This window comes from Coenobita brevimanus, chromosome 26 (assembly GCF_032717465.1).
Source record: "Coenobita brevimanus isolate Jiangsu-jjx chromosome 26, ASM3271746v2, whole genome shotgun sequence".
In the NCBI taxonomy this organism is placed as follows: Eukaryota; Metazoa; Arthropoda; class Malacostraca; order Decapoda; family Coenobitidae; genus Coenobita; species Coenobita brevimanus.
This window is the reverse complement of record NC_136979.1, coordinates 47221952-47243955: the sequence shown is the minus strand read 5'-3', so window position 1 is coordinate 47243955 and position 22004 is coordinate 47221952. Positions and strand designations below refer to the sequence as shown.

At 44.4% G+C, this 22004-nt stretch overlaps 1 protein-coding gene across 1 annotated transcript in view; it reads left to right on the top strand.

Moving 5' to 3' along the window:
• LOC145394033 (protein turtle homolog B-like) overlaps positions 1 to 22004 on the top strand; it is a 354094-nt gene that overhangs the window by 263597 nt on the left and 68493 nt on the right. The window contains exons 5-6 of the mRNA XM_080268003.1: positions 20327 to 20563; positions 21603 to 21751. Coding sequence (XP_080124129.1) covers positions 20327 to 20563; positions 21603 to 21751 — 386 coding nt within the window. The remainder of the gene's footprint in view (positions 1 to 20326; positions 20564 to 21602; positions 21752 to 22004) is intronic.

Below are 22004 nucleotides of genomic sequence, written 5' to 3'. Positions count from 1 at the left end.
TTGATTTAATGACAACAATAACAATCTAACTCATACAACTACAATGAGGAAATCTGTCCATTCAGTAAAAAAGTCATGATACACACACATTTCCATTACACGCACACGATAAACACATTTCCCATTACACACACACACACACACACACACACACACACACACACACACACACACACACACACACACACACACACACACACCTTGCAGTTAATATGATGGCCAATGCAGTTTGCTTTGTTCAGCGAAATGTTCCCGCAAATTATAGCACAATGACTGAATCCCAATAAAAACTCTCTGACATGGCACATCAACCCTATTAGCAACAATAACCACCATCATCACCACCACCACCACAACAACAACAATATTTACGCCAACGATGATGATGATTAATAAGAAGAACTACTACTACTACTGTACTATTATTAATGACAATAATAATCATAATTACAAAGCAATAACATGATGATAATGATGAGGATGAGGATAGTGCCGGTAACAATAATCAAGTACACCAACAACCACTCCATCCTTACCCAAATCTTATTAGTATTCAGCACACACAAGCACAGCCGCGCATTACATTAGGCATGGAGATTATATGCCACTAACGAATGGCTGCAAGGCGTCAAAATTAATCTAAAGTGGCACGAATTAATGCCCTTGATTTTCGTGAGGACGGCGAGCAATGCATACAGTAAGAGAGAATCTAAAAGGTGAACTGCTAAAAAATATGCTATTACATTCTTTTAATTCTACCTTGGCTGGGATTCCCGTCCATTTGCTGCATATATCAAGCAGGTCAGTTGTAGAAAAGGACATTGATTTTGCTCTACATCCTCTCCATAGCAGTTCTCTGTGACTGGCATCAGATTCTAGTGTTAACTGCTACATTTCAGCAATCAGGATGTGGAGAGAGTAATTTTAGGCCCAATTAAAACGGAGAGAGAAAGATATATAGAACAAAAAATAACAAAGAACATCAAGAACATAAAGCAGTTGTCTGTTCATAACCATAACACTTTACTCTCCCCCTACTCAACCCAGCCGTCCCCCTTCTCGTCCAAGATCTGTCTCTTTCTCTCACTCTCAGTTCTTCCCTCCCACTCGACTTTGTATCCCCTGCTTCTAACCCATTTTTTCTTCTTTTATGTAAGGTAGTTAACTTGGTACCAAATGAGGCTTGGCCAAGATGTGGAGGGCGAAGCAGAAATCAACAGTAGATTACAGTTGCCCCCTGTCTGTGTTCTTCCCCATCCTCCACTCATTGACTGTGTACAACTTTCCTCACACACACACACACACACACACACACACACACACACACAGTCTGGAACTTTATACATCAACGACTCCATATTTTGCTTTGTCCTCTTATCCGCTGTGCCTCTCCTTTTCCCTCGACTCTATATCGTCCCCCCCTGACCCACCTGTACCTGTAAATAAGTACACCTTTGACTCCTTACACCCATCTCACCTTCCCTGACTCAACCCCCTTCCCCGACATCCCTACCATCGATTCTCTTCCCTACCTCCCACTACCGTATCATGCTTCTTCTCTCCCCTTTCCCCCCAGAATCTTTGTCACCCTCTTCCTCTGACTCTTCTGTTCCTTCTAACCTCCCCTTCTTTACTTCCATCCTTCCCCTCTCCTGCTCTCGAACCCCAACTCTAGACTCACCCACTCCCACTTCATACTCAGACACCCACGCCACGTACCTCTACATTCACAGTATACATATTCCGTACCGCCGTCTACTGCATACTTATAGAACCACACACCTCTCCCCTACACTCAGTACCCCTCCCCACCTCCCAGTTGCCACAAACACGAGATAATTGCCCCAGACCCACATCAAAAGCCAACAGTAATCAAACGACTGGGGTGAAACAACAGGACGGAGGGGCTTCCTGTGTTGCCTTCCTGGTAATCGTATAATACACTACCATACCCTGACCGTACTGACACACACACACACACACACAAACACACACACACACACACACACACAAACACACACACATGGACGATGATGGATGCACTTATGCATTCTGCACGCAGTGCCATAAATACACTCGAATACCAACACATACGCTGACGGATGTTTGAGTATATCCTGAACACACACACACACACACACACACACACACACACACATTCACACACACACACACACAAGGACGCTGATGCATGTATACAGGCCATCACTTTAAAACATACGCACGCAAATATTTCCAAGAAGTGGGTGATGCAAATGCTTTCTGACCACTGTGCATCCCCTCCCCCCGCAAAAGAGAGAGAGAGAGAGAGAGAGAGAGAGTGTGTGTGTGTGTGTGTGTGTGTGTGTGTGTGTGTGTGTGTGTGTGTGTGTGTGTGTGTGTGTGTGTGTGTGTGTGTGTGTGTGTGTGTGTGTGTGTGTGTGTGTGTGCATGAGTGCTTGTGTGGAGGTAAAATGGTGAGACTTCTTAACCTTTACCTTGACCTTCACCTCCTTGCTACTCCCTCCTTCCTTCCCTCCTTCCTATCCACTCCATCCATTCCTCCCTCCCTCCCTTCCATCCACTCCTTTCACACCTCTCTCCCTCCCCCGCCTCCATTCCTGCTATTCACTCACTCACTCACTCTCTCTCTCTCTCTCTCTACTTCCTTCTTCCTTACATCCCTCCCTCTCTCCTTCTCATCTCATCCTTCGTCTCCCTCACATCCCTTCCTCCTTCTCTCCTTCCTTATATTCCTTCCTTCCTTCCTTGCATCTCTCCCTTTTCCTCCTCCTTACCACCCTGCTTCCTATTCACTCTCTCCCTGGCTCGTATTCAGTCGGGTAAGAGGCTCCCTGACAACTCTTCCTCAGCGATTTATGTTAGGATATGGCTGGTTATTATCCTTTTGCGCGATATTTATGCAGAGTATGACGATGTTTGAAGGATTTACATAACACAAAACAGGACTGTAATGTGAAAGAAGCAAAATAAATCGCTTAGGAAAAGGTGTTAGGGAGCTTCCGACGAGAACAATGGACCCGGTCTTTCCTTCCTTAACTCATTTCTTCCTATTCGCTCCTTCCTAAACTTCATCCTCTGTATTCACTCTCTTCTTCCTTTACACCTTCCCTCCTATACTGCCATTCCCACTTACCTCCTCTCTCTCTCCCTCCTCCCTATATCTTTCCTTACCTGTCTCTTTAACCCATCCTTCTTCCTCTCTTCTCCCTCTCTGCCTCTTGCCAACCACTCTCCTTAACACCTTACATCCACCTACTTATCTTCCTCCATCCCGTCTAATCACTCTATCTTCATTTTTGCTTTCTTTTTTCAACTTCCCCCACTCCCGTTTCACCTTTTACCATTCTGCTCGCTCCCTCCCTCCCTCCTTCCTTCCTGCCTTCCCTCCCTTCTTCCTTCCTTCCCTCCCTCTCTGTTTGCAATTTTCTTCCAACTGCCTCTCTTCTTGAATCACCTTCTTCCTTCCCCTTCCCGCTCTCCCTCCTAACCTTCCTTCTTTCTTCCTTTCAACCTCCCCTCTTCCTTCACTTTTCCTCTTCCTCCTCCTTCCTTCCTCCTCTTACCCTCTAGTTCCTCTCATCGTAACCTCCTTTCCTCCCTCCGTCTCTCCTTACGCTCACTCTTTTTCTTTTTCTTTTTTTTTCCTTGTTCCCGCCCACACGCCTCCCACTACGTCCATACCTTCTCTTCCTTCCTCCAGTATTTTCTTGCATCTTTTTCTTCGTAGCTCTCTCCCTCTCTCTCTATCACTTTTATAAATTGATTCTTTCTCTCCCTATATCCGTCCCCCTTCTCCCTTTCTCCATCCCTCCCGCCCTTTCACTCACTCAATTACTCTCATTCACTCACTTCATTTCTCTCACTTACTCAATTACTCAAACTCACTCACTCACAATCAGTCTATTGAACCTGCTGTCTCTCTTCGTACTCTTCACTTCCCTCCACCCCCTCTCTCTTTTCCTTTCTTCTCTTTTCATTTAGCCCTTCCACTTCTAGTTTTATCTCCCTCTTGCTTCTTCCCCTAACTCCATGAACTTTTATTACTTTCCCCTATATCTTCCTAAGTACACGCCTCCGTTATTTACCTGTTATTTTTAAGAACAGGTAAAAGATCAATGTCACAGGGAGAATCACCTGACCTAGCAAAGTCAACTTAAACAATTTTTATCTAGTTAACCTCAAATTTAGTGGAATGACTGTGCAAAAAGCAAAAACGTAGTGATTCAATTTTGAGAAGAATCAGTCAAAGAACCTCCTCCTCCTCCTCCTCAAGGTTACAAGGCGAGGTCAAAGTTCGATCTGCCTGTCAGCCTGTGAACAAAATAGCTAAAACACTTTTGATCTGACTGATACCAAACTTGGTGCGAGTGTTGAGGAACAGCTAAGGGTTAACAGGCAAAATCAACGCAGGAGTTTTAATTCTACTTAGACCAAGCTTTGTGGAAGGGTTCAGGGTAAGGCAAGAATAAAGGAATTCGATTTTGTGAAGAGCAGTCAAACGCCAAGGTCAGAGGGCAAGGTCAGCATAAACAGTTCTGATTCGATTTCGACCTATGTCGGTGGAACGATTTAGGGTCGGGCAAGATTGAAATAATTCGATTTTGACAGCAATGAGTGTAAGGTCAAGGACAATGGCGAAGGCAAATATCTGGCCCTTTGACCAACTGGTGGGCGCGGGTATTGCACACTTTGAGAGATCCTTATTATATTATTTCGTGGCTGTTTTTGAACTTGTTATGCTATCAACAGATTATCCTCTTTTAATTTTGCCACCACTAGATGATTTTAATTATTTTCTGCGTACCAACAGACGGTTTTCTCTTTGTGTGACTACTGCTGGGAAACAAAATTTTCACGACGACTATTGACTGAATATTTTGTATTTTATTCTTACTGCCACCAGACGACATTTCTGAGTTCCCTACCATTCATACCTCTCTTCCTCCTCCTCCTCCTCCGTACCTCCAATCACCCCTCCATCTCACACTCCTCCACTTCTCCTTACCGTCTGCCTCTCTCCTTAACACCCTCCTTCCTTCCTTTGCTCCTCCTCCTCCACCTCCTCCCTTTCTCGATTTCCTTACAAATGTCTCTCTACCTCAGCTTCCCGGTTCTCTCTCATTCCCTCTTCTCCATTTTTCCTCTATTCCTACCGTTCCTTGCTCCTCCGCCATCCCCTCCTCCTACTTTCAACATCTTCACAAATTTATTCTTCCTCTACCTTTATTTTTCGTTCCTCTTCCAAGCCTCCGTCTTATCCCATCTTTCCTTTCCTCCTTCTCCCTCACTTGCTTCTTCTTGCAGTTTTCTTACATGTTATTTCTCACTCTTCGGTATTCTCTCTTCGTTCCTTTCTTCCTTCTTCAATTTTTCTCCATTCCTATATCTGCTCCTTCTACACCTTCAACTCCTCCCACTGCCAGTCACCTCACAAATGTCTTCTTTTCCTTCATCTCTCCTCTTCGATCTCTCACCAATCCTTCTTCTTTCTTCTCTTCCTTCCTTCGATCCTCCTCCTTCCATTTATATTACCTCTTCCTTCCTCACCACTATCTACCATTTTTTTTTTCATCTCCCTCTCACTTCTCCACTCCTTTTTCATTCCTTCGTTCCTTCCTTCTCTCCACCTCACTCACCTCCTTCTTCTCCCATTCTTACAAATCCCTTCCCTCCTCTGCCTACCCTTTCTCGTTCCTCCACTCCTTCTCCCGCCCACACTCCTGAAGACTCTGAGCTCAAAAACGTCTTTACATTTTACTTCTATTTCCGTCATATGGTTTGATTTTGACTTACGAGGTTTCTCAAGAGGGTAAAGATTCACTCTGTCCTATTTCATCACTTCTGCTATCTCCCACTCACTCTCTCTCTCTCTCTCTCTCTCTCTCTCTCTCTGCAACACTATTCTAGGCCTTCCGTAATTAAGGAGTAAGTTTTCCCTTAAAATTAAGTACGAAACTCTCCATAAGGACCTTAAGAACTGTTTAGTCTACTTACGTATGTACTCAGTTTACACACACACACACACACACACACACACACACACACACACACACACACACACACACACACGCACACGCACACACACACACACAAACACACACACACACAATTTCCACTGCATCCTCCTCCTCATCTTCCTGTCAAAAGTGCGAAGAATGTGAGGATGGTGCAGAATGGAAAGTGAGTGAGAGGAAGAAAAATGGGGGAAGGTGGGGAGGAAAGAGGGGGGAAGGAAAGAGAGAGGGAGGAAGGAGAGGGACGGAAGAGAGAGGGAGGAAGGAGAGGGAGGGAAGAGAGAGGGAGGAAAGAGGAGGAGGGAAGAGAGAGGGAGGAAGGAGGGGGAGGGAAGAGAGAGGGAGGAAGAAGGGGGAGGGAACAGAAAGGGAGGAGGGAGGGGGAGGGATGAGAGAGTGAGGAAAAAAGGGAGGGGAAAGAAAGAGTAAGGAAAGAAGGAAAGGGAAAGAGAAGGACGGAGGGAGGTCGGGAAAGAAAGAAGGACGAAGGAGAGTCTTGGAGGGAGGAGAAGGAGGGGAAAGAAGGAGGAAAAGAAAAATTTGATAGAGGAGAGGGTTGGAGATGAAAGGTGGTGTATAGTATGTTTCTTCTGCAGCCTTGAAAACTCTCTCTCTCTCTCTTTCTCTCTCTCTCTCCACCCTCCCATTCGTTCATTCATTCATTCATTCATTTTCCCTCCATCCTTTCCTCCTCCATGTCTCCCTGCCCCTCCAAATTACTCCCCCCCCCCCGGCGAGTCCTTGAGTCATCACACAGTACGTGACTTCCTGCCAAAGTCATGCACGCACTTGCTCGCACACACGCACCCACTCACTCACTCACTCAGTGCCTTCCCTCCATCTCTCTCTCTCTCTCTCTCTCTCTCTCTCTCTCACACACACACACACATACACACACACACACACACACACACACTCAACACATCTTCATATACTTATACAAGCTCTTACAGATACACACCTCCTTGCATACATATACGCATACACAAAGTACACACACATAGGCAAATACACACGGTTTATATACACACACGTATCACTCCATGAAAACACACACGGCGTATCAAATAAACGACGAGCCAAGTTATACACCCATTAACTTCAAAACTAGGACAAAACACAGACACACACACACACACACACACACACACACATACACACACACAAATTACATTATAGTGTATACACTTGTTGTACTGGTAAAAAGGACTATTATATACATGCCTAAGATTTTACAGGAGTATACTGTATTATTTTTAAGACATCCTGACCACTACTTGAGAATGTTAAGTCAGAAGACGTAAGTAAATAACCTTTTGATCGAGTCGTTCTATCCACTGAAACATAAACACACACACACACACACACACACACACACACACACACACACACACACACACACACACACACACGAGCTAAGAGGATTGCAGCATCAGAGAGATTAAGAAGTGGAAGTTTGACAACACAGGAATAAAAGCTGGGAGAAGATTTGGCAACATCGTCAAAGGATAGTCTATTCAACTTTTATCCCGCGTTTTGAGAGAGAGAGAGAGAGAGAGAGAGAATGTATTATGGGATAGGTGATGGCTTAGTGGTAGAGGACTGGACTGCTGATATCATGGCCAAGGGTTTCATTGTCAGCTACTGATGAGAACAGCTATTGGATCTGACTCTTGATAGCCTCTTCATTACGACGACGCCTTTATTACTAGTCTCCTATTTCATCCAGAGGTATTATTATTATTATTATTATTAGCTATTATATTTAGCTAAGGCCTGGAAAATAGTAAGAATGGAATGAAAGGGACGTCATCGTAGTGAAAGGACATAGCCACCGATACATACCCCCCTCCCATCTGCCTCATCCTACCTCATACACGTGTCTTGTGAAACTTATATTAGCCCTTTCATTTCGATTTTTTTTTTTTTTTGGGGGGGGTCCGTCCTTTCAATCCGGTGACCTGTTGAATTAATATATTTTTTGCTACTAACCGCCTATCATATTCAGTTCTTAAAAGATCTCTTGTACTGAAGTGGTTAATTAAAGCTGTATCTAACCTCTTTACTTTGAAACGTGTCCCTAACGTCAAATATAATAATAATAATAATAATAATAATAATAATAATAATAATAATAATAATAAACACTCTGAGAAGGTTAGGATGGATTGACCGGTATGACGTTAGCCTAAGACCATGGAAAATACGCCATCGGACTGAAGAGGTTAATCGGACTCTGGACATACCTAGGAGTTCGTTCTCAAGGTGAATATATACGGTAGTGCGCACCTCACTTTCCACTGCCACCACTTGGGCACTTAACTATTAACTGTTTGTATTATGTGTGCATCGCAGCTCTCACGTGTGGAGTGCCTCTCGACATAAATCTTTTAAACAAGACTTTATAATTCATCAGTTCGCTTCCTCTCATTGCTTTCTTCATTCTCTGTCGTCTCGCCCCAGTGCTTTATCACTCTATAACGTTTATTACAGTGGACACCCGGTCACTTAATTTTACCTGCACACTTACCCTCTACGGCTGGCTTCCGCAACCCAACCATCTACACAAACACTCAAGCACTTTAAGTCCACATTTTACGCCAGAATTAAATGACATTCTGTGACTTCCAAAACAACGTATCCAAGCACCTCGAAATACGCGGCTGGAAACGTTGGTTCTCTTTTGTTTGGCTTTCTCTAGAAGACTCATTAGAAATGCAAAGTCTGCCAGGCAGACAGACAGACTGGCCCCCACACACGTGCAGCCGCAAGATTGCACAAAGGTACACGCACACAATTTTATCCATCTATCTATCTATCTATGCCTCTATTTATTTACCAGTCTATCGATCCTGTTTATCTGTATGCGTACGTCTATCTATCTGTTGCATCTAAAATATCTTTATCCATCTATCCATCTGTATATTACACAGCGTAATAAATATAACCCCTCTGATACTCATTAAAAGATACACACGAAGGAAAACTTGGCTTAAGATTGCCCCGTCCTTAATCTAATATTTCTTAAACCTAATCCGCCTTCCCTCAAATTAGTCTTCTCGCATTTCCCCCTCCGACTCTCGTTACCTGCGTCTTAACCTTGCAACTTTCTCCTTCAGGGTCCTCCTTCTCTTGTGTCATCATATCCTATGCATCCCTTCCTTCCTGCTAATCTTCCTCATCTCTCGCTCTTGCCCAACTTTTCCAGCTTTCTTTTGGACTCTCTCTACTTTTTATCTCCCTCTTTCCTGCCGTTCTTCCCTCCTCTCCTCCTCCCTCTCTCTACGTTCATTCATATCCTAAGTGCCCGCTCATAATCCAATTTGGGGTAATGGAACTTGCAGCAGGATTACAGAAAACGAGGAAGAGAAAAAAGTATGGATGAAAGGAGGGTATAAAAAGGAGGATGAATAGGACGAGACGGAAGCGTATGAAATTCCCTGACATACGCCAAAACGTAATATCGACAGGTGAAAAAGCTTAATTACATGAAGAGGTACCTGAGTCGATGAATTTACGTCCCTACGAAATTAGAGAGAACAGGTGTGCTTCAGGTGTGCTTCAGACGCGCTTCAGGGATAGTTTTCATGCCAAAAGAGATCATTTGACTAAGTTCTTCCGATTTCATTTGTTTTCTGATCCTGTTATTTTTGCTCCCTGATCACCTTTCGAAAGTTAGTCTGATTTTCATTTTCGTTTACCCTTTAACCGACAGTCTTTTGTTTTTCAACTTTCTTTTCATTAGTATTTTCATTATTTTTGCGGCTAGATAACGCTCTCAGTTATTAATATTTCCCTTTTTATTAATCATTCCAGCGACAGACTTTACATTCAACTTTTCATTCGCATTCTAATATTTTTCCTCTTGGATCAACTTTTTAGGTGTCAATTTTTGGTAATGCTTTCAGTCACTCTTCCAATCATGGCCGTTTCTTCTCAACTTTCCATTTTTCACTCACTCTCCAATTTTGCTGTTATTGCTGCCATTACCCCTTCAAAGAGATTCATTTCCATACTTATTCTCAGTCACCCTTCCCATGAGCATAGTTTGGTTTCATTCCTTACGACCCTCTCATCACTCGTGCTAATGCTCACTCTCACTTTCCAATCCTTTCCCAGGTGCTAACTCCTCCCTACCCTCTGTGACCATCATTCTTACCTATAACTCTCCCAGACTCCCCTCGCCTCTCTACCATATTATCTTACTTTATTCCTTATTTCCCTCATTCTCACCTGCATCCACTACACTCCTCCGTTAATTTATGTTCCTCCTTGACTTTATTTGTCTTATAACTCTCTCCTTTCTTTCCTTTCTCCTCCCTCCTTCACTCTCCTTCCTCACCCTCCCTCTTCGAGCCCTCTGTCTCCCTTCCATTTCTCCTTCTTGCACCCCTTCCTCTTACCTAACTCTCATCTACCCTCTGTATCTCCAACCTTCGACAATCTTCTCCCCGCCAAATGGTAACTGGAAAATGTCTAGGGAATTAATTTGCCAGATTTCACTTACTCGCTCTTTTCGCTCCACCTCGCACTCGGCAGGGGATCGATCTAAGGTATGAATTCTGAATATTAGGAAGCGTAAACACGGTAAATGAACAGGGAGGAGACATGGTAAATATCCAGTGACCTTGTGACTGCCGAATTAAATAGAAGAAAAAAAAAAAAGGTGATCCAATGTCTAGATGGGAAAAGGTATTACTGTATATTCAAACGGCACATTAAAATCTAGTGACATTTTATTTATCTTGTTTATTTTTGCAACTTCTAGACGAGTTTTGAGAAATCTGGGGGTTAAGGAGGGTTTGACGCATTTTCTCCATTAATCTTTACATTACAACGAAAAGGACAATAATAACGATGATGATGATGATGATGATGATGTGACAATAACAATGATGATGAAGATGATGATGAAAGGAACACTAACATAATAATGATGCAAAATCCAACAATAAACAACCCTACCCTTTTAATAATGTTACTCCTAAATAACAAAGCAATATCAGTATTAGGAAAAGCTCAATCACAAATTCAGGATACGTAATGAGATAAATAATTGAAAAATCTTAATCCTCCATTTACTTTTTTTTTTTTTTTTTTTTTTTAGTTTTTTTTTTTTTTTTTTTTTTTTTACTGAGGACTCGAAAAATTTGATAGGATAGAAGTTTTTCTCAATATTTTGGCGGATTATATTTCGCTCCCGAGTGACTAAACGTTTTGGAGAGACTTTTTATTTACTGTAAAAGGTTAACGTTGCGGGAAGTGTTGAGCAAATGTTGGCTGGGGGGGTTAGAGATTTTGTGCTCTCTCTCTCTCTCTCTCTCTCTCTCTCTCTCTCTCTCTCTCTCTCTCTCTCTCGTAAACCATCTCACTCTCACCCTCTCTCCCTCTTCTCAGATTCCACCCTAGCTCTCACCTTCATTTTTACACGCTCACCCTCACGCTTGCCCTCACCCTATATTACCACCTCACTCCCACTCATATTCACTTTCGCAAAACCTTGTTCGCACTAAGCTCTCTCAGATCTGTTCGCTTCCTCCCAGCCCCTCTGTTAAAACGAATACATTTCTATTTCATTTTCACTACTGCAATATGATTCAGACCTTTCTTCTGATGGGGTAAGCAAAGACACACAACACCAAGCCTTCTACAACAATAATCTCATTGCTCATTCCCGCGGCCGACGGATTCAATGATTTAACACACACCATCAAGCTTTCTACAACTATAATCTCACATAATCTCAAGCTCTAATATGCAAAATGAATCGCTATGAGGAGGTGCTAGAAAGTGTCCTAAGTCGACGAGTATCTGGAATCAAGAATATATACGTGGCATGTCAAGGCGGCATCGAGAAGGACCGGAAACTGGAGTATATGGCGATGGATGACCAGAGACGGAAGGAAAAGCCAGCTGATGACGGTGATAGCTTTGTTAGCGGTTTGAAGTGCCAGGCGAGTATGGGCGGATTTTTATTTTCTACGTTAATTAAGAGAGGCTGGGTAAGTGAAATGTAGCTCGCTTGCTTCCACGTCTGCTTGTCCTCCAGGATTTCTCGGGCGTGCAATTCTACTCCAAGGTGGCAATAGAAAATCTCACACTTCCCGTGGCTTCCTCATGATTCTATATTTCCGGGGACATAAGGAATTCTAGCAATATTTCTATGATGCACAATATGAAGGAATCTCCCCTAGTGCCTGGGTTAGGGCACGAAGGAATTACATTTTCATGATTTTACAATTCCTCCAAAACGCGAAACTCCTGGTCTTACTAACATTTTCCCTTTTGCTGCTGGTTTCCATGCAGTACCTTTGTCCCAGGCACCCTCACTCGCACTCGCTCGCCCACAATCCCACCTTCACTCTCAATTTCACTCTTTCACACTCACCCTCGCCCCTCCTCCACGCACACAGTAGACTGCACCTTACACATGAATCCTTTACACTGTAACTTTCTCTCTCTCTCTCTCTCTCTCTCTCTCACCATTTCAATCTCTCCCCTCGCACGTACAGACACACACTTCCTCTCACAATTTATTACACACCCTACCTCTTACTAAACTCCAGTAGGATTATTCACATTACAACATATGCACTCGGTCTCATGTATTTCTTAGCACACACACACACACACACACACACACACACACACACACACACACACACACACACACACGCATCCCCATCCTCTCTCTCTCTCTCTCTCTCTCCACATTTCCAAACAGGCCACTGAAGTTCGGTAAGCACTCATTATCACACTTTGGGTGGTTCGACGGTCCAACTGGTACCTTCACACTCTAAGATTCTCTCTCTCTCTCTCTCTCTCTCTCTCTCTCTCTCTCTCTCTCCATCTATTCACATCCATCCATCCATACAAACAGAGGGAAATATAAGCAAGTGCACAAGAATTAAGACGACCATGTGTCAGTTGATAATTTGAGACTTGTAAAAACGTATCATTATCATAAATTCAACCTACTACTCTTTTCATTATTATAACGCAGGATAAATTTTCTCTACCTACTAATAAGCTCTAGTCAGCACTCTTCGCTCTCCCCGGTGCCATTAGTTTCCTTGATTTTACTGAGGTTGTTAAAAGCATTATGTACTCTCATTAACCTTCACTTCGGGCAGGCTTTTCCTCCGTTTCCTCCTGAGATGGTCTGTACAGTATATTTTAGGGAACGGAAGACGATTTTATTATGTTTAAAATAAGTGCACTCGAGCTCAAGGGACTGCACACATGCCTTGTAAATCCTCTCAAACAGGGAACAGGTTTTCCTCGTTAACGACAATTGTTTTATCCAGCTCGGGAGAGACTGTCCTTGGTCTGAATGGATCCGAGAAAAAAAAAAACTGTCAACCCCTTCAGACGCATTACATTATTTCTTCATTATTTTTATTCAGTTCTATAAATACTCTCTAGGGTTGAAAAGCGAAAAATGAGGGTTGCAGGTTTGTGTAGAATTAAAATAGATACCAATTATATCTTTACTGTAATGACAAGTGATATAAGGTATGGGGATTACCACTGCTATACCAAGGACACTCTAAATGATATCAGTTTCGGGATAAATATTTATATAGATAGAGACAGAGATAGGTAAACTGACAGATACTGTATAGACAGCCAGACATGTAAAAGTTAAATTGAATCTTTAATCTCAAAACACCTTACATAATCAAGGTTATTCACATATATTATCACATACTCACAGGTACACCACATTTATCATCACATACTCATATCTATTCACATTTATTATTTTGTCACCTCCTCACCATGATCTTAAAAGTTTTCTCTCCAAACAGCATCGTCCGTACCTTCAATATCACCGGCCATACTGCCAACACTGCCTTTGTTTAAATATTTACAGGTGTTTACCCTCACCTCACCCACTCACACTTCCACTGCCTTATCATCTCCATCGTGTTTACCTTTCAAACAGAGTTCCCTTAGGTATATAAAACTGATGCCATTTACTCTCTATCTCTTCACACACACACACACACACACACACACACACACACACACACACACACACACACACACACACACACAGAAACCCTAACATACGTGCATAAAACATACAAAACATTCTCTCTCTCTCTCTCTCTCTCTCTCTCTCTCTCTCTCTCTCTCTCTCTCTCCATAATCAATCTACCTCCATTACGACAGCCCTGCAACTCTCACAATAAATATATTAATAGTTTAAATCACATTTTTACTAGCGCTCACTATCACTTTTTTTTACACTATCAGTCACGTTCACACACACACACACACACACACACACACACACACACACACACACACACACACACACACACACACATTGCCTCGTTCTCTGCTCCCTCACTTCCAGCCATTTCTCCCACAATCCTTACCCCCTTCCTCACCCAACTCCCAATTCCCTTTCTAGCTCTTACATTGCTCCCAACCCTCTCACGTCCCCTAATAACCCATTTCCAACCCTCTCACACACCCTGTCTCCCTTCCAGCCCACTCACTCTTACTTGCATCTCAGTCTCATCCCTCTCAGTCTCTCCTTCGCCCTCCCATTCCCCCCTCTCTCGTTTTCCGCATCACGGTCCCCTCTCAACCCTGCTACCAACCCTCCCCCCCCTCTCTATCTCATTCTCATTCCCTCTCACATTCTTTCATCCCGTACTCAGCTCTCTCATTCCCCCTACCCTCTCTCTCATTCTCATCATCATCCCCTGTCACCCCACTCCGAACTCTCTCTTTCCCACCTCTCTCTCGCTCTCTCATCCTCATTCCCACTCACACACTCTCTCTCTCGCCCCACTTTCCAGTCCCCTCACAGCCTCTCTCACTGGCACTGGCACTCGATATGAACTCGGTGCCTCATTAACATAAACGTGAGGCGACTGAGAACACCAACCTTAGGAGTAGCGGCGGATTTTAACAGACCGGTGTTGAAAGGGACGCGGAGTGGGTGAGTGAGTGAAGAATTGCGTTTGCTGGACACACACACATACACACACACACACACACACACACACACACACACACACACACACACACACATCCCCATCTTCCACATACCTTCTCCACCCACCTCATCACTCATGCACCATCTTCAGGCACCTCCATCCCCATTCAGCTATATCTCCAGTCACCTCCATCGCCAACTCACCTCCACATCACTCATATCCACCTCCCTCCCTCTCTCCCTCTCAATGCCCACTCAGCACCATCTCTCTCTCTCTCTCTCTCTCTCTCTCTCTCTCTCTCTCTCTCTCTCGCTTAGCTAGCCTACTCTTCAGCTTCAGCAATTAAAGTGTCTGTGTACCTATGTAACTCCATGTAACTCTGTGAATCTCTCTCTCTCTCTCTCTCTCTCTCTCTCTCTCCTCTCTCTCTCATAATCTTGCTCCCCTCTCCAAATCTCCCAGCCTCTCTTCCTCTCTCTCCCAATTTCAGGACTTAGGACGCTCGTGCTTTGTATCCTAAACTCACATTGGGGTGGGTCACAGGGAGGAAGGGAGGGGAGGGATGGAGGTGGAGCGGAAGGATGGAGTGATGGAGAAAGGGGAGAAAAATGATGAGATTGGAAAGGTGAGGGAAGGTATGAAGACAGGGAGAGAGGGAAGTAAAAGGATGGAGTGAAGGAAATGGGAAAGAAAAGATTGATGGGTAGGAAGGGAAAGAGAGAGAAAGGATGGAGGAAGACGAGGGAAGGGGAGGGAAAGGATGAAGACAGCGAGAGGAGGGGAGAGAAAGGATGGATGGATGGGGGGAGAGAGGGAGGGGAAGAAAAAGAAGGAAGATAGAAGGAAGGGATGGTTAGAAGAAGGGAGAAAAGGAGAGAGAAAGGATGGAGGGAGGGATGGAGAGAAGGAGAAGGTGGGACGGAAGTAGACAGAAACGACAGAGGAAACGATGAAAGGGAAAAGAAAGGATGGAAGGAAGGAGGGAAAGAGAAGAAATGAGGGAAGGATGATGGATGAAATAAACCACAACCACAATTACCAACATCACCACCACCACAATCACCAACATTATCACCCCCACAATCACCAACATTACCACCACCACAATCACCAACATTCCCACCACCAAAATCATCAACATTACCGCCACCACAATCACCAACATTAACACCACCACAACACCTGCACCATCACCTAAACCTAAGCACTACCACCACCACCACCATTAATTACAGTTACAGCCTAACCATCAACAGCAGTAAAGTTCACTACAACCATCACCATCATCCACCACTACGACAATCACCCACAACAATACAGAACTACAAAATACACCACCATTACCATCATCAAATAAATTCCTACTACAGTCACCGTCATAATTTGGCTGGTTCAATCTTAAGGTTCATCTTTCCAATCTTTAAATATTTGTTTTCACTCAGTCATCCGTATTCATATTGTCTTCCCTTTATTCATTCACTCATCTCATTTACGACACACACACACACACACACACACACACACACACACACACACCAATACTCCTCCCTGACACATCTGTTCACGTCCCTCTTCCGTCTTCCTTCTTCTCTTCCTCGGCATGTTGTGATAGGATCGAAGGTAATGGGAGGGAAGGGGAGGTAAGGAGGAGGGAAGGGGAGGTAAGGAGAAGGGAAGGAGTGAGAAGGAGATGGGAAGGAGGGAGGAGAGGGATATGCACGAGACGCATGAGAGTGGGGTGGAAAGGATATGGGGGTGGAGGGAGAAGTGGAGCGAAGAGGAGGGTAATATGCAGGTGAAGGAGAAAAAGTATGAGACTGGTGACGAGAATAGAAAGAGTGTGTGGAAGGACAGTGAGAGAAGTTGTGAGGGAAAGGGAGAGAGGGTGAGGGAAGAGAGAAATAGTGGAAAGAAGAGGAAATAGGGAGATGAGGGGAGAAGAGGAAAGAAGAGGAGAAGGTGACAGCATAATATTGTGAGGTAAGGGAGGCACCTATAGATATTTGTGGACAGCTACAGAAGAGAGGTGATGGGAGTGAAAGAGAATGGAGAGGGAGGTGAGGGGAATGGAGTGGGAGGAAAGGAGATTGGAGACGTGAAAATGGGGGATAGGAGGATAAATCTGAAGCAGTTGTGCGACTGGTATACAGAGAAAAGGGAGATAAGAAATGAGAGGGGTAAAGGGAAGGAGATGTGAGTTGAGGGGGAAAAGAGGGGACAGAGAAAGGCAAGTGAGGGTAGGGGTGAGGCCAGAGGATAGAGTGGTATGGGAAAAGGGGAGAAGAGAAAGGGTGGTAAAGGGAACTGAGGGAAGAGATGAGAGATGGAGACGAAGGGTGTGGGGAGGGGTGATGGAAGATGACGAGAGGTACGAGGACGGGAGAAAGACGTGAGTGAAGGGAAGCATGGAGAGGGAGGTGGGGAGAGGTAAGACGAGGGGAGAGAGAGGGAGAGAACTAAGGGGAGTGGAGGGAGATAGGAGAGAGAGCTGAGGGGAGGGGCGGGGTGAGGGTAGGTGAGAGAGGGTAATTGTAAGGCAGGGGGTGCGTTCGGGGGATATCGGGTCCTGTCCTGCCTGAGCTGAAGATTATGGTTATTTGCCGGAGGAGGAGGAGGAGGAGGAGGAGGAGGATGGGTAAGGGAGCTATAAGAGGAGGGAATAGGAGAATAAGGAAGAGGTGTAGAGAAGTAAGAGGAGAAGGAGACAGGAGGACTGAAAGGTGGGAGAGGGAAATAAAAGAAGAGGCATGAGGGAGGAGAGGCAAAAACGGGAAGAGAGAAGGAAAAATAAGAGGAGGGAGGCGGTGCAGTGAGAGGAAAGACAACGGATTGTGGTGGTGCAAACGACGGGGAAAGGAAAAAGAATGGAGATTTGAAAGAAAGAAAATGGTGGAGGAGGAGGAGGAGGAGAAGGAGGATGGGTGCTGAAATGAGGGAGGTGGTGTAGCAAGGGGAGGTGGCGGGAGGGAGAAATGGCAGGATGATGAGAGGGAAGGAAGAGGTGTAATGTGGGGAGAAAGAAGAAGGAAAGAAGGAGGAATGATGGGAGAAAGAACAGTGTGTGTAATGAGAGGAGTGAGGAGGGTTTGGAGGAGGTGAGAAGAAGAGAGGGAGGCGTGATGAGAAGGGAGTAAGGAGAGTTATGAGAGGAAAGAGAAGAGTTTCGTTAGGGTGGGAACGAGAGCAAAGAATGTAAAATGGAATTACGCGTAAAGTGGAGAGGTGGTGTGGAGAGGGAGGAGCAGGAGCGGACATGGGGGAAAAAGAAGGGTTTGGTAGTGGTGAGTGTGAGAGCGGGATGGATGGTGAGAGGGAGTAAAGAGGAAAAACAGATTCAAAGAGGAGGAGCAGGAGGAGGAGGAGGAGAGAGAGAGAGAGAGAGAGAGAGAGAAAGCGAAGGAATAGAAGCATTAAAAGGGAGGACAGAAAACAGTGGTGTGGGGTTACAGGCGAGAATGGCGTGCGAAAGGAAAGAGTGTCTGAGGACATCGAGAAAAGGCGAGGCCCTGCACAGAATTAGAAACAGAAAAGAAAAGAAAAGAATGGAAAAGATAATAAGCTCAAGGACGCCGTGTTCTATGATATTCTTTTACTTGGTTTATATTTTTTACTGGATGGGTGAGATACAGACCTCAATATCCCTCTCAATATTAGGCCCTTCTTGAGGTGAATGGAGACGTCTGGAGATAACAGATACACCAAATAAAGATGTCATTGTAGTAAAAGAACTGAGGGGGCTACACAAACTGAGGAATATTAGTGAAAATAAGACAAAAATCCTAAACTAACTCCCAGGCCAGTATACTACAAATAACTGTATCCCTTTAATCACTGCCTCCAATCAACAAAAAAACGGAGATTAGCTAATTTACTTCACCCTTAACCTTCCATCAAGCGTACGACCTTCCTACTCAATCGTACGACCATCCTACTCAATCGCACGACCATCCTACTCAATCGCACGACCATCCCACTCAATCGTTCGACCTTCGCACCACCTTACCAAGACTATCAGAAACATAATACCAATTCAAACTTCCAACTACCAAGGCAATGTACAAATTTTTTCTTATTCTTCCTATCTGCAGACGATTTTATTCAGCTCACGAAGGATCTGTCGTAATAAAATGATTAGTAATGACCGTTTCTAACCCCGCTAGCTCATTTTATCATTCCAAAGATCAATAAAATCGCACGGAGATAACAAGGAAACAAAAATGACGTCACTTGGTTCAATGGGTTTTTATTTTCGTCATGACACCAAACCACCAATACAAACTTATCTTCAGCCTTGACCTCTTAATCATCCTTGAACACCTGAACATCCTTGAGTCCTAACCATCCTTGAACTCCTAATCATCCTTGATATCCTAACCATCCTTGAGTCCTAACCATCCTTGAGTCCTAACCATCCTTGAGGCCTAACCATCCTTGAACTCCTAATCATCCGATGCACATACCTCTTTCCTTAAACCTCCAGCCACTTCCAAGTCTCTCAGCAATACACACAAGAACATATTATATAGGAATACCACAACCCAATCGAAGCACAACCGAATACAAATTGACCCACTCCAGCCTCCAATCACCAAACCTCCAATCCATTCTTCTTACCCTCAACCTCCAACCAGAAGCCTACCTCAGGGCCGCCTCCAAGATCTTAATGAATACAAACCGCGGGGCCGTCCTGGCATCCTGTATTCTGGCGGCGTTGGGTCTTGTGGTGGTGATTGTGGTGGTGATTGTGGTGGGGGCAGTGAGGTCTTCAGGTCACGATCCCTCCATGACCTCGCCTCACTGACACCCATCTTAGGTCAGGGGGAAGGGGAGGGGAAGGGGGGAAGAAAGGATGGAGGGAGATGGTGAGAGGACAAGGAAGGAGTGAAGGTGATTGTTGAGGGATGGGATGTGAGAGAGAGAGAGAGAGAGAGAGAGAGAGAGAGAGAGAGAGAGAGAGAGAGAGAGAGAGAGAGAATGATAATACAAAATAAGACGACATAGATAATTCTTTTAATGATGCTGTTGATGTACACTTATTTCTGCCCATCAGTGTATCAATCCATCCAATATTCTAACACTCTATCTATCAACATCATCTATCTATTCATCTATCCCTTCCCTCACCCTACTGTAACACTCCCTAGCTAATAACTCACAAGCCTTAATCTTGATCTACGGACCCACAGACAGCCTCCATCTGTCTTCCTGTCTGTCATGATCTTAACACCTCTTGCTTTCTCTCCCCTTCCTCTCACAGGCAAATCACTCAAAATCTAACCTCTCTCTCTCTCTCTCTCTCTCTCTCTCTCTCTCTCTCTCATACTCTAACACCCCTCTCCCCCTCCACCACAGGCTATCCCCCGCCCATCCTAACGTGGTGGCAGGACCTTAAACTCCTGGACAACTCTAGCCACGTCCTGAACGGGAGTCGCAGCAGGGGCGGGGGCAGACCAGAGGACGTGCAGACGGTCAACGAGCTGGTTGTGGGGCCTCTAGACAGGGAGATGGTCGAGGTGCCGTTCACATGTCGCTCCGAAAACAACCCTCTCTCCCCGCCCATAGACAGAAGCGTCAATATTAAGATACACAGTGAGTTGGGGAAGTGTATGGATGTGGGTGATATGGATGATGATAGTGAGCTGAGGAAGTGTATGGATGTGTGAGAAAAGGATGATGATAGTGAGCTGAGGAAGTGTATGGATGTGGGAGATAAGGATGATGACTGGGAAGTGAGGGAGTGTATGGATGTGGGAGACATGGATGATGATAGAGTGTTGAGGTAGTGTGTGGAGGTGGGAGATAAGGATGATGATAGGTTAAAAATTGAGAGAGTAACAGACATAAAAACTAGATAGGTAGACGGACGTATAAGATGATATATGCATTTACTATACGTACAGGAGACATAGAGAACAGATAGACAGATACATATACGAAGAGATATGGCAAAAAGTCAAAGATAAATAGAATAATCCACTGAGAGATAAAGAGATGGACAGAGAAGAAGATACATGCATGTGTGTACAATAGACAGAAAAGAGACAGATAATTATACACGCAGGAATATGACAAAGACATGGTTAAACAGATATGGGTACAGCAGACAGAAAAGAGACAGATAAATATATCTGTAGGAATATGACAAAAAGACAAGGGGAAATAGACAGATTAAGCTACTGAGAGATATGAGGATGTAGGCAAAATAACTACGTCCCTGCCCATAGACAAATGGACTAAGATTAAGAAATACAGAGAGCAGATAAGTAGCCGTGTGTTTGAGGGATTGGGGTAGGAGTTAGGAATGGATGTGGACTGGATCTAGAATGCATATGGATTAAAAGGTGAGCAGAAATACAGGTAGATAAGATGGGGCAGACACAACAACCCCCTCTCTCCACTTAGTGAAAGGAGAATCATACACACTAGGTGGATGAGTCAGGGAGCGCGTTTGTGGGAAGGAGATAGGCGACAGGGATGGATATAGGGAGGTGATAAACGGAGAGACGGATAGATGGATAGACGAATTGTTCCTATGAAGTACACAGTAAGCTGTTGAGTTTCTTCACCAGCAGCACTGCCTTCGTAAAAATTTTCAACAACCCCTATGAACAACTATTCTCCCTCACAGTGGCTCCAAAACGCGTGGAGCTGGTGGGGAATGGCGTTGTAAGGGCGGGTCTGGTGGAGCGGCTGGAGTGTAGAGCTGAGGGAGCTTACCCTGAGGCCAACATCACATGGACGCTCAACGGCCTCAAGCTCAATTTCACAAGCAAAGAGGTGGGCATTGCGCTGGTGTGTGGATAAAAGAGGAGCTTTTCGGTGTAAGGAGGAGAGGTTTTAAAGGCTGATAGTTTTCTCTCATTTTTTTTATTTTTTAATAGGTGTAACTTCACCGGCAATTTTTCTTTTAAAAAAAAAAAAAAAAAAAAAACATTCGGAGTCAGGAAAATTTAAGCTTCTGAGGTAAGAAAGATTTCTTTTAAGGTAACGGGAAAATAAGAGGACATTTTATTGCAGGTGGGCGATCTTA